Source organism: Ctenopharyngodon idella, chromosome 10 (genome assembly GCF_019924925.1).
Source record: "Ctenopharyngodon idella isolate HZGC_01 chromosome 10, HZGC01, whole genome shotgun sequence".
Lineage (NCBI taxonomy): Eukaryota > Metazoa > Chordata > Actinopteri > Cypriniformes > Xenocyprididae > Ctenopharyngodon > Ctenopharyngodon idella.
In genome coordinates, this window is record NC_067229.1 from 33,970,837 (window position 1) to 33,984,844 (window position 14,008).

At 37.1% G+C, this 14,008-nt stretch overlaps 1 protein-coding gene across 2 annotated transcripts in view; it reads left to right on the plus strand.

Annotated features, from left to right (window-relative positions):
• Nucleotides 1-140: 140 nt before the first annotated feature.
• efnb3a (ephrin-B3a) overlaps nucleotides 141-14,008 on the plus strand; it is a 42,782-nt gene continuing 28,914 nt past the window's right edge. Inside the window, exons 1-2 of one of the 2 annotated variants that reach the window (XM_051908432.1) lie at nucleotides 141-540; nucleotides 2,193-2,370. In XM_051908432.1, coding sequence (XP_051764392.1) covers nucleotides 2,222-2,370 — 149 coding nt within the window. In that variant the 5' untranslated portion in view covers nucleotides 141-540; nucleotides 2,193-2,221. Of the gene's footprint in view, nucleotides 541-1,262; nucleotides 2,371-14,008 lie in introns of those variants that run through there. The other variant, XM_051908431.1, reaches the window with a different exon arrangement.

Sequence of the window (14,008 nt, forward strand, 5' to 3'; positions counted from 1 at the left end):
TCCTACAGAGTTTAGCTCCCTAACTCTAATCTAACACACCTGAACAAGCTAATCAAGGTCTTCAGGCTTACTAGAAAGTTGCAGGCAGGTGCGTTTGATCATGTTTGGAGCTAAACTCTGCAGGAAAGTGGACCTCGAGGGCCAGAGTTGAAAGCCCATGGTTTAGACCAGGGTTGTCAAACTCAATTCCTGGAGGGGCACAGCCCTACAGATTTGAGCTTCAACCCTGCTCTAATACAAACTTATTTGTGGTTTTCAAATAAGCCTGAAATACTTGATTAGCTGAATGAGGTGTGTTCGATTAGAGTTGAAGCTAAATTATGCAGAGCTGTGGCCCTCCAGGAACTGAATTTGACACCCCTGGTTTAAACCATAGTTGTTTTTGGTCTTGTACAAATTTAGTCAGATTTTACTCCTGCTTTGCGGCTGTTCTCCACTATGAGGCAGTATCACACTTCTGCTTCAAAACCCTCACAGAGTATCATAAGTTGCATTGCAGAAGATTCAGTAATGATTGGGTCTCAAACGTTTGATTTTAAGGTAAATAAAATTGTTAAAAGATAAAAAAAAAAAAAAAAATCAACGTACTTTTAGTCATTTGTTAGCTTTGGGAGAAAATTCTAGGTTCTTCTGAATCTTTACACCGCGTAAACCTAATTCCACCATTTGATTCAAAGAAACCCAGCATCACCCTTTTGTACCGCTTAGGACAGTTTTTAGATCAGACACGGGGCATAAGGTTTAAGTACACAACCCCTCTCCTGATACGCCTCGAGCTATTTGACTAAGGTTGAGGCAGTTGGACAAAACAGCACGTCTCATTGATTTACAATTAATTGAAGTCGACTCGAGCCCTTCCAACCTCACAATTCATAGTATAGTTCGTTTGATTTGTTGGTCGGCGAGCTGTAGTTACTTTTACATTTGATAGTATTAAAAAATACCTCAGAGCAGTGCTCTTCTCAAGACACATACACAAACTCTCCTCCCCGTCAGTCACCAACACGCGCGCGCACCTCCAGCAGATGTTGCCATGTCCGTGTTTTATAAGTAAATAAATAACCTTTTATTATCTAAATTATTGAAATAGTTAAAAGTTAAAAATTACTATTTAACAAATTATTATTTTTGCTAAAGTTTGTAATTTAGCTGTCCTTAATCTAGACTTTATTTAATGTGTTTCTGTCATGATCAATGAAAAAGCAGTAATACTTTCCCCATAATTCATAACCCCTAAACCTTTATAAACGAAAAACAGGGGTAATCTATTTTGGTTAGGCTTATTTATCAGAGCATGTTGCCTGTTTCTCCTGAGATCTGGCAACAATGCCGCCGGCGCGCGAGTCAAAGCGCGAGACTTTGCAGAGCAGCAGTGAATCGGACGGAGCGAACAACACGCGTTGTTTCCATGGACTACAGGAATATCTCGTTTCTTGTTCCCTTCGTTTCTACGTTTGTTGCAATCGACCCTTACCGATTACTGCCACTTTAGTTCCTTTTAATGCCCTAAACCGGTTTTGCCTCTTGTTTTTCTTGTCGGACTGTAATTCATTGGGCAAGTTAAGTGTTGGCGGACATCATCACCGTTGTTTCAGGACTGGACATCATAATATCTTGGATGTTAGATGAGCGAAAAGTTACGTTTTGAACCTGCAGAAGGGTTTTCTGCTCCAGCGGGGAAGTACAACACGACTTTTGTCTGCCGAAGGACTGAATTATTTGTACCGGGTGGATGTTCATTTTTTCAGCATGAGTAAAAATACAACTTAAATACATTGACAAATACTAATGTTGCGGTTTATGGAGAACCATTTCTAAAAAAAAAAATAAATAAAAAAAAAAAGCGCCCGCAGTGGACCTGGCGCCCCGCATCAATCTGCCTGCACTTCAAATCATTTAACTTCACCACAATCATAATATTGTTGTAAATTCATCCCAAATCAGATTCATAAATTGACCATATGGCTTTGCCTTCTCAAATCTGACAATACTTAAGACTTTCAGTTGAGGTCATTGCCTCCTTTGAATGGAACAAAAGGAGGTTGATGTTTCTGAATCTGCTTTTTTCATACAAACATTCAGAGATTTGTGCTCCGAGTCTTTCAGATGTGGATGTTGCGGTCACACCATCTCCTCAAGTACAGGGGGATCTAGTGAAGTTCAGCCCCCCACCAGTCTTTTGTCTCTGTTAGGTCCCGTTCATTTGTCTTGTAGGAGGAACATGGGAGTCCAGACGAGGGGAGCCTGGGTGGCTATGGCGTTCTCGGACTGGGTCAGTGGATTGGGATTTCTCTTAATCTTCCTGATGATGAGTTTAGCAGTGGATGCGACCAACTTGGAGCCAGTCTACTGGAACTCTTTAAACCGAAGGTACGTTGGTCGTTGATTGAAAACTCATGCACCCAGATACAAGTTTTGCAACAAGCTCAGACTATGGATTTGAGAGTCAAATGCCTCTATAGTATGAAAAATACAATTCAAAATAAATTGCAATATTTGTCAATTCACATTCATGCGCATATTTCTAGTTGGAACAGAATGTTGTACCATAGAAAGATGATTCTTGCCATTTTATTAATGTACTTTTTTTTTTTTTTATCATTAAAGGATATTTTAGTTAATTGTAAACCACATACAGGGGTCCTGGAAAACCAAAAAATGTCGGGGAATTTCAAAAGTTCTATAGTCAATATACTTTTGTGCTCCATGTTCTGAAGTTTTTCTTTGGATAGATTTTTTTTTCTGAATGCGATTTCTATAAAATTATTTTTTTTTTTAGAGTCATTATTCAGTCGACTTTGAAAAGTGATGGAAAACTCATGGATATAAGTCAGAAAGTGAGAAATTTGTACACAAAAATTTAACCCTAGTTGGGACAGGGGTGAATTTGGCCAGTCTAGTAAACGGTTTAGACAGACACCATCGACTTAGAGAGACAGGGGGCATTTTCCGGCTGGCTGCTTCCCGATTATGGGTCGCGTGCATGCCCTCCCTAGATAAGGCAGTCATGCTTCACCCAAAGTGACACAATCTGCAAACCCACGCAAAGATCCTCTAAATTTTGTCCGTGCTGAGGTTGCTCTCTAGACAAGAGGAAAGGAGAAGCCACATTAAGAAGAGTGTATATCTTGAGTGAGAGGCAGAATCAGGGATTCCCTCAACCCTGAGAAGGAGATGATTAAATAAGTGGAAGAAAAAGTTCTGGTTAGTACACCATAACAGAGAACCTTTGAGAACAGAGAGATCCATACATTGAGCTTCACTCTGACAGACAGATGGTCGAGAAATATAATTAGAGAAGACAAACAGATCAGAGAGACAGAAAAGATAAACTAAAAGAGAGGAAAAAATAAGGTTGAGCAAAAAAAAACTTCCAATTTGTGTAAAGAGAAGGAAATTGAGGGTTTGGGCAGATAAAGTCATATATAAAAAGAGATGGAGAAAGTCACTCATCCATATGAAAGAAATGTTCCTCTGATATCTGAAAAGGTCAACGTGTTTACTCACACCCCACCAGTCACATCCCTCTCAGGTCATCTCGCTCTCTTTTCTTTCACTCCTCCTCTCTCCTCATTCTCTCTCTCTCACACATTTATTAACATGTATGCACACAAGACACAGTCACACCAGTCCAGAATATTAATAATATAATTTTTTTTTTTTATCATGAATAGCATATTTTGCTTTCGTAATGTGACATTTCTCACTTGAAACTGAATAGGCAAAAAGGTATTGTGGGACTTGGTTTATTTTATTGATTTATTGATTGATTGGATCATGACATGATTGGAGAACAAGACTGAATGCAAGTTTGCTGAAACAATTTGGTAATCGGTTAATATTACCTAATAGACCACAAGTCGGGAGTTTTCAAACGGGGGTCCATGCAGGGGGGTGCATACCATTTTAATTTTTTTTTAGGGCTGTTAATGTTGACTTGAAATATTTATTAAATATATTTAACAAAATAAAATAAAAAAAAATACAATATTTATTTTAAAAAGTGCTTTACAAATAAATTTGAAATGAAAAACAAAAGTACACTGAACTTAATACAAAGTAAATATTTTCCAGATATTTTTTATCATTTGCTTTGACCAGTACAGTAACGTAAAGTACAGTTAGTAATATAAAATCCAATTTAATTTTGCAAGCAATATTTTTTTTCATAATGTCATAAACAGTATAAATGGGTCTTTTGTACATAAATATAGCCTAGCTGCTGTTATATTTTAGGAAGATGATATTGTTATATTTTGGGTTTTGAAAAAAAAGTCATGTCAGCAAAAAAGATTTATTTCAGAGGAAAACCAACTTAGTAATTTTATTAAAGATTACAAAGACCTACAGTTTTTGGAATAACTTGCAAAGATGCATAATTCACAGCAAGACCACAAATGTGCATTAAAATGTAAATGGGGTCAATTTTAACTTAACAGTGTTAATTTTAACCTGACAGCAAACTCTAAAAGGTCATGAGTCATGCACCTGATGTCTGGAGAAAACCATTATAGTATCTCCATAGAGTCTATGCTGATAGAAAAAATGACGTTAAAACAGGTCAGACAGGTTATGGGATGGAGGGGTGCGTGGGAGGAGAGGAGTGGATTTCGGCCCCTCAATGAGTGTAATCAATGGTGAGCACAGACTGTCTCCATGCATCGCTCCAGGGGAAGTTGTTGTACAACTCTCTGCCTAAAATGAACATTAAAAATTTAATCCTTCATAGCTCCCTCAATATTTAATGAATCAGCTGCTAATTGGAGCCAGATAAAAGCTTTCTTAACTGGGTTAAGCGTTTCAAATTAAAACATTTTAAGTGTAGGAAAAGATACTTTAGAAAACTGACAGGCAGAGCACACCGAGCCTACATCAGATCTTCAGACTTTTGACCGTTCTACTGTGGTGCAGTAGTTTTTTTTCTCTGGCAAATCTGTGATTGATTGCTTCTCCTTTGCTGAAAGATCTTGTATAGAGCCTTTCTAGGGACCGAGAGCAGAGCGAGATTAAACATTGTTAGTGAAAGAATGGTTTTAGGATTCATAAATGTGCTTCACGGTGCAAGTCCCTCCCACATCTCCTAGCCATTTGTGTGTGAGAGAGTGTTTTTTAGAAGAGATAAGACCTCATGGAAAATGTTACATTGTTAAAAGAGAGATTGTGATTGTGGCATTAAATGGACTGAAAATGGAATTGTACCACTTGACCTCAGTTTCCAGGGGTGTGAGAGTGGGAGGATAATCCTCTACACTACACCCCTCCATTAGTTCATCATATGGACTGCTCCATCATCAGACAGGCAACAAAGCCATCTGTGAAGGGATTACTACCTCTATACACACTTTCTCTCTTGCACTTTTTCTTTCCGGGGTTAATGTCTTTCTCCCTTTCTGTCACATTCCCTTCACCTATTCATCTTCTTATTTTTTTCGCTCCTCATTCATTACCTCATTCTTTTGTGTCAATGCGCTCGCTCTCTCTTTCCCAAAGGATAATTTTATTGCTCAGAGGTTGCTCTTTCATAGCTCATAGTATCAACTTTATCTCAGATATTTCTTCTACAATTTCTTTGGGGAAATCCAAATTAGATCATTATTGGTGTACAGCAAGGAGATTAATATGGATCGCTTAGTCAAGATATTTTGAAATGTTCTGAAACCTCCAGACTTGTGGGTAGGCAAATCTGACAACTTGAGTCTCATTAGTAATCATAGGTATTCGCTCACAAAGTCTAGCGCACATACATTTGCATAGACCCTGAAACATACATTAACATATTGACAGCATGTAGTAGACAGTAAGAATTCTATGTTTAAACAACTTTAGAGACATACAAATGTTTATAAATCATTTTAGGTTCCTAGATTATTGAATTGATGGATTTAATACATTGATTTTTAAATAGTTAAATGGTTCAATCTCATTTATTTAATGCATTTGACTAATTAGACATTATAATGGCTTTATGTGCCATTTTCAACTTGAAGAGTTCCATCACTTTTCCCATTAAAATGGTAAAATCAATGAAAATGATTATCATTGAATCATAATAGTAAAATGTAACTATACAAATACATTTATAATTTAAAGTGTTCGGATTTCTTGCAAATCAAATGAGTTATTTACTTCACTGTAAACACTAAGAAAATACAGAAAATGCCAACTTGCTAATTTGCTAACATGTTAACAATTGCATGGTATAGTGCTTACTGAATGAGTACAGCAACTTAAAACATGTAACTTACCTGCTCTCAAAACAAGCCGCATGCACTACTTGTCAACATGATGGTAACTCTCCAAAAACCCACATTAACAGAAACTCTAAATTAGCATAACAAAACATTAATCACTGCTAAATCTACCTTACCATTAATCTTGTGCAAAAAAACATTATATAACACTTAATTTTAGAATCATCTCTCTCTTTTTAAGTATTTTGAGCATTAGGGTTTACAGTGTAGATGCTGTCAGTACATATTGTGCGTTTCTCTCTATATCCATACAAAACATTATGTATGAACACCTACAATTATGTTAATGTGATCAGGTGGAATCTGAGCACAGTTGGAGACCTTGTTGAGATCTTTGGTGAAACGCTATAAACGCTTAACAATCCTTGAATCATTTTCGCAGGATAAGCATTTGACAAACGAGATTTAAGTAGAATTTTCTGTTTACGTTATGTATTTATTATTATTTTTTTTATTTTTTTTATTGAAGAATCCCCCCCCCCCCATTGTTTCTCATAAAGGCATTTGATTTATACCAGCAACCCTTGAAACTTTATAGTTTGACTTTTTGAGCGCTCAATTTCAGTGTCATTTAGCTGGACCTGCCATCTTCGCGATGAAAACCTCCCTCTCTTGTTTCACTCATATTTAATTTTCGGTTTCAAAGGTGCGTCTCTGGCATGCCTTCAAAGCCCTGGCATGATACTGCGCTGTGTGTGGAAAGCGTAATTACAGTTTTAAGATTACCCCGATGATGGTTCTGAACCGAGGGGGGTGGGGGTGGTATTACAGTGGACTTGCAGACACAAGAATTGCACTACACGTCATCTGTTAACATCGGCACCCCTTGTAAAACACAACGTTTATGATGATGACAGTGATTGTATCTTTCGCTGTTGTTCACTTTTGCTGTATGTCATCTGTGGATTGAGAGTACACAGGATTGAGTTCTGATGTTATCCAATTTATTGGAAAAACTCGTTCCTCCTCCTCTTTTCCTCTCTTTTTTTTCCCCTTGTTTGCCATTCTTATGAAGGTCGGATGAACATTTATTGTTTGTAAAGGAAAAATGTAGGTAATTGGCTAGCCTTATAAGTGAATCGTGAACAATAAATTGTCTAGAAACTCAATGAAGAAAAGTAAACAGACAGCAATGAGAACATGCATTTGTTTTTATAGACTAGATGCATCATGGTCATCATGTTTTTAGCTGATGTCTCATTAGTAGGCCCAGACGGAGTCTTCAGACTTCCTCTGTGGAATTCTGCGGAATGGATTTAATGTGAAAACGGTGGACCCACACACTTCCAGTCTGCAAAGATGTCGGTATACTAAACAGGCCGCTGAACATTTTATCCACAATCTTTAAAAAGAATCAGATTTGGTTAATTCCCCCATGGCTCGGTTTCGAACATGAAAACGGAGAGTTGAGAGAAAGCGAGAGAACAGATGAAAAGTGAGTTGGGAGTTATCCTCTCTCCCTGTGCCCTCCCCTCCCTCTCTTCCAAACAAAGGGAAGGTTATTTTTAGTGACGTTCATTTTTAATCATCTGAGTGTTTGGAGCTTGATGAGTCTTTTCATGTTGGGCTGAGGAGTCAGCGGCCTCTGGGCCCGTCAGCTCCTTGAAGCTCCTCAACCTGACCAGAACAGAAGACCACCCAGATATGTTTTGTGTAGAGGTGCGCAATATGTTGTTGGCCAATCGTATTATTTGCCAATAAACTGCAATATTACATTATTATTTTCAGTATTGCACCATTTTTTTGTTGTAATATGCATCAGTGAAAAGTAGTTCAGTTTTGTAAAATGGGGTCTTGTAAGCTCTACAATTTATTTGATACTATTTTGTTGAACTATCTTGAACTGTCTAGCTATATTTGATCACAAAGATCACATGTGCATCTCTTTACATGTGCATCTGAGGGCTTTCATTTACACCACTCTTCAAAAGTTAGATTTTATTCAGCAAGGATGCTAAATGCTGTTGCTTTAAACTTTATATTCATCAAAGAATGTATTACGGTTTCTACAAAAATAATAAAGAAGTGTTTTTAACATTGATAATGTAATTAATAATTGACAATATTACTGTTTTTATTGTATTTTTGATCAAATAAACACAGCCTAGTAACTTTTCAAAAACGCTGGTGTACAAATGCTCAGTATTGTATACTTGCATTCTACTAAGACCTTTCCAACAGTAAGACGTGTAACTAACTAATCTGTGTGATATTTTACAGATTCCTGTGATTTGATCATATTTTATTTATTATGAAACATAACACCTGTAGCACATTAAAAAGCAGTGTTTAAGAGTCGTCCGGATTGCATTAATGCAGATCAGAAGCTTTCAAGTTTTTTTTGTTTGTTTGTTTGTTTTTAGGTAGATGCTACAGTTGAATGGGTTAAAATGCGAAAAGTAAAATGACGGTTATCGCATCGGTCACAGCAGGCTGTTGATTGATTACCGTTATCGTGCCCAGAAGTTCCATATCTTTGCATCCCTAGTTTTAGACTTTTGTGTTTGTTTTTGCAAATGTGAGTCACTTTGCGTTTGTGGCATGTGGTTCTCAACCACGTGGTAAGTGAGTTTCAGTCCGTCAGAGTTCAGGAATGTGTAAGTTATCTCCAGCCCTTAGCTAATTAAATAGCACTGATAAGAACATGAAACAACACTCTCCGAGCCCTTGAGATAATCTGGGTGCACTCAACAGGTCTTGACGACCATTAACTCCACACCCACCCACAAGCACACGTGTGTGCGCGTTTAAATGACTACATACCTTTTTTTTTTTTTTTTAACAAAGCTCAATATGAGTTACTGCAGTCTAGACCCACATGGAATCAGATTTGTTTTGTGTTAGTTTATTCAATATTTTATTCTTACTCTTTGCTTCAGCTACTGATAAGTTTACTCCTAGTTCAGTGTAAAGGATTAGTTCACTTCAGAATTAAAATTACCTGATAGTTTACTCACCCCCATGTCATCCAAGATGTTCATGTCTTTCTTTCTTCAGTTGAAAAGAAATCAAGGTTTTTGAGGAAAATATTCCAGGATTTTTCACCATATAGTGGACTTTACTGGGGTACAATGGGTTGAAGGTCAAAATTGCATAGTGAGAAGTACCGCGGTAGGGCGAAAAACTCCATCTCATTTTCTCCTCCAACTTCAAAATCGTCCGACATAGTAGTTTTACCTTTTTTTGTAATGGCCACCTTTATTTGTACTCATGCGTGACCTTTCCAACGTGATTACGTAATGCGTGACGGATCGCAGTCATTTTTTTTTTTTTTTTTTTTAGAAAATAACCAATCGTTTAACTCAGCGTTTCTCAAACTGGTGGGGAATAGAGACATGACAAGTGGGGCGTGACAAACGAGAGCAGATTTGGTCATTTTTGTGCCCATCTCTATTAACCTTTTGAGCGGTACGGTCCCAAATATGGGATTTAGAACGTTCAGTGACGTCACTTAACTGCCAGATTCAAACTGTGCTTTCACGCTTTGGCTGGCTATCTCACAACTATGCAGTGTTTTCAAGAACATAATGTTTATTTTAGGTTTCAGACATTTAAATATACATAAGTACTAGTAAAACAATACATTTAGAGTTTGTATAAAAATACACAATGATGTCTATGGAAGCAGCAATAACAATCAATTCAAATATAATTTGCTGATGTGTTTTATTCATATCAGATACATAGTGTAAGTAACTATAAAGTTTACTCTATTTTTCTCCCAAATCACCGGCCACTTACATGGATTTCGGACTCACTGTAAATCCGACTGACAGGACTCTCTGAACAGCTGCGCAAACAAACATGGCGGCGCCCATGCATCTCGCGTTATAGATCAAGATAATTTATTACGTTTTTTTAAACGACAAAACACACTCACTTACACATATTTGAGAATTGGAATATCAGATCAGTTGATGACATGGTAAGCAAGTTTGTGAATATTTGAATAAAATAAGGAGAAACGAAATAAAAGAGTTACATCTGTCATACAGTGTTATTGTGGCTGCGGTGTGTGACGTGACGTGAGCATGACGCGTCGCCATGGAAACAAGGGGAAACATTCTAAAATGGTCGCGTAAAAAAAAAAAAAAAACTCAGAAAAATATTTAATTTATAATTTATATATATAATTATAATGCAAAGTGATTATAATTGCACTTTTATTTTCTCTATTTGAAAGATTTTAATGCTGTTATTTGATTTTATGTTTTTAAAATGTTATGTTAAAATAAATTTTAATACATTTTGACAGTTAAACTTAAAGCCTAGTTTATTAACATTTTGTTGGGGTGATTGGGGACAGGTGAGCCTCGGAACCCTTCCCTACCTCCAAAGTGGGGAATGGCAGAAAAAGTTTGAGAAACACTGGTTTAACTAGATAAATCCCTTATTCCTTGGCTGGGATCGTGTAGAGCCTTTTGAAGCTGCACTGAAACTGCAATTTGGACTTTCAAACCATTGTAACCCAGTGAAGACCACTATATGGAAAAAAATCCTGGAATGTTTTCCTCAAAAACCTTAATTTCTTTTCGACTGAAGAAAGAAAGACATAAACATCTTGGATGACATGGGGGTGGGTCCAAATCCTGAACACCATTTACCATATTTAAATATGTTCACATTTGCACAATTTTACCGCAAAATCAGTGGAGAAAATAATAAAGTTCTGAGAGTCAGTCTGGTCTTGGTATAGACTAATCCTAACCCTAAAAAAAAAAAAAAAAAAAACTTTCTGCATTTTTAAAATGGTGGAAAAAAGTTTACTTTATTTACTGCATTATTTATAAGTTTTACTTTTAAAGACAATCTGGTTTGTGACATCAGGGGATCTACGCGCACACAAACACATTCTTAGAGAACCAGAGGAAGGGAAATATCCCTAGTTTTGTGCAATTACAAAAATTATAAAATAGTGTCATTATATAAACTCAAAATAGAGGTAATTTTCCACATTGCTGCAGTGAGGTGAAGTGTAATCAGTGGTTTACTACATGGGTTTGTTTGAGTTTCAGCTCCATCAACCTTTTGTTGCCTTGTGTGGCATGAGGAAACTTTTGTATTTGTGATTCTGCAGTGGTGAATCGATAATGAGTATAAACTTTGCAAATTCTGATCCATTGACAAGTACTTAATCACTGATTTGAGAGGGTTTTTTTCAATGCTGAAGAGTTATTTTTCCTATGTAAGAATGTGTTTCTTAAATTTCCATGTAAATGAAGATAAACATTGACATTTCATGCTGCATATTTCATACATAAAAAGATCAGTCTCAGATGGCATTATATTAAAATCATGGAGAGTTCATGGAGATCACAGAAGGAGTGTTTCCAATACATATGTAGTCATTTATCACTTTGATTGTCTGTTTACTTCAGTGCAAAAGAAGGTTTGATTCAACTCAGATTTACACCAAAAATCACCTTTTCCATGAATAAATATGTTTGCAAAATCAACCAACCCTAGAGAAAATTTTGCATCATCAGGCCTGATAACCACTGCAAAGAACGCACAATATTTCTGCAATTCGCTTGAACCGTGAACAGACAAAGACTGTCAGTTTCTTCAACAAGCAAAGCTGTTTTTTCCTGTGTAGAGGGAAGAGAAATGCATTCAGCTCGTCAACTGGTGATCACATCACAGAGAAATTTTGACATGTTTAAAAGCCTTTGAAAAATCAGTGTAGTGTAGTCAGAAACAGATGCAGCATGTTACATTTGCCTCCATCAGTAAAGTGTATTATGCTGAGATTTGATTTTTGTCCTTTGTTATTCTGGGGTGGTCTTGGTAATGGTCGCCGTGCTTCGTATGCCTCAGCAGGGGTCTGACAGCTCTCTGATAGAAATGTCTTCCGTTTGGACTGAAGGAAAACAGTTGGGATCTGCAGGGTGGCAGGATTTGAGGTTAACGTATCCATTTGCTTGAGCGTAAGGAAAACACAAGAAAGATGAAATGCGCCATTGTCCTCTGTTGCGAAATTAAAGGAGCCATACTCTACACTTTTGACTACATAGAATGTCCTAATTTAGTATTTTGTAATAATTTTCTACCCTCTCTCTGACCCTTTTAACACTGACCGTGGTTTGCAGCAGCTAGAAACCTAATTTTGATGATTATATACGGTGAATGCCCCCACCTGCTTTTGTCAAACAACAAAGATTATGCATGAATTTGGAATTATTACAATTATGATTTTCACTTCCTTTTCATTCTGTCGCATTATCTTGCTGAAAGCAATCTTTGGGAAGTCCAGCATTGGCTCATGGGAAAATGTTGTGTTGGTGTGAGTGAAGTGAAGGTTTGTTTATGAGTGAAAGGGGAAAAACAGAGTCTGGATTCAAAGCTTCCGACGGCCTTAGAAACTCAAGGGCGGCCCAAAGTCACTCCATCTCTTCAGTGCAAGTGTAAAGGAGCCCTGGGATTCAAACATTCCAATGAGAAGCATCAAACCAGCACAGAAACCCACAACGCCTCCCAAAAGTGACAGCATGTAATCAGGCCAACCACCTTTAACCTTTATCTAAACAGTGTGGGGTGAGTTCACTAACCAATCGCAATCTAGTTAACCAGTAAAGAATGCCAGGTTGCTCCCCTGTGTCTTCTATCGCACTCAATTAGGTAAATATATCACACAGACAAAAGGATTAAACAAGTCTCTATAAATAACTAAACATACAGACAGTCAAATGAACCCAGTTCATCTTAAATGGTCAGAGTGTTTGTGAGTGTAGTCATCATAATTCAAAGCCTTTGGTAAATTTCTTGGTTCAATGAGCAGCACAATGTAAACACTGAAATCCTAGTGCGTGTTTTGCTCCAAACAGTGGTGTTCTGAGTTTTCATTTGATAATATAAAGCGTCTGATTATTAGATAATGATTTTGCCCTCTGTCTGATCCCTTATGTTAGTAGCTAATGAATAGACCAAGATCACAATGGCTTTCGTTGCATCTTGGTCACGTCTATTTGGTGTGACAGACCACTGATTGAGGCCAAAACTCTGTGTGTTAATGGATATGTGTTGATACACAGATCAGGTGCTTTGCTTTCACATGATTTTAACTTTTTTCCCCTCATCTGGCTGACTAGGAGCATTTTTTTATTTTTTTTTTGGATCTATCTGTCTCTCTGTGCAATGGTGTCTTTAAACTGCGGTGTGGTTAATTGGAGTTTTGCTTGGATGTCTCAGCCTGATGGAAATGTCAAGCTTTATACACTTAGCGCGAGGAGTGAGGGGCCTGCAAAATGCCTTTATCTGCAGTGGGGTTATTTGTGAGGTAAATTTTCAACTTCAGAACAAGACTCAGTCTCTGAATAGAGCAAAAATGTCAGTCTGGTAAATGCCACAGTTTTTCCTCAATAGAATGGAAGTATAGGAGCTTTTAAGTGCTGTGTCTCAGCTTTTGGCCTTGGTTTGACTGAGAATGTACTATAAAATAATGAATAATTGTTTGTTGTGCTCAAAGCTGTTTTTATGACAGTGTTCATATATTTGGATATGATCTTGTCATATACACACTTTTTTTCATTTCATTGATAGACTCTATATCATTTTTATGCCAAGCTAATGAATTCTCAAACCCTTTAGTACACCCAAAAATTAACACTCTTTCATAACATGAGGACTGGGGTTGTCAAGCTCCAAAATAATAAAGTACCATAAACATTCTCCACAACTGTCTTTGCTATGTTCATGAGAGAAGTGGCATTGTTCTTTTGAGTTTTCTTCATGTGACATCGCACATAATTCGGTAACAA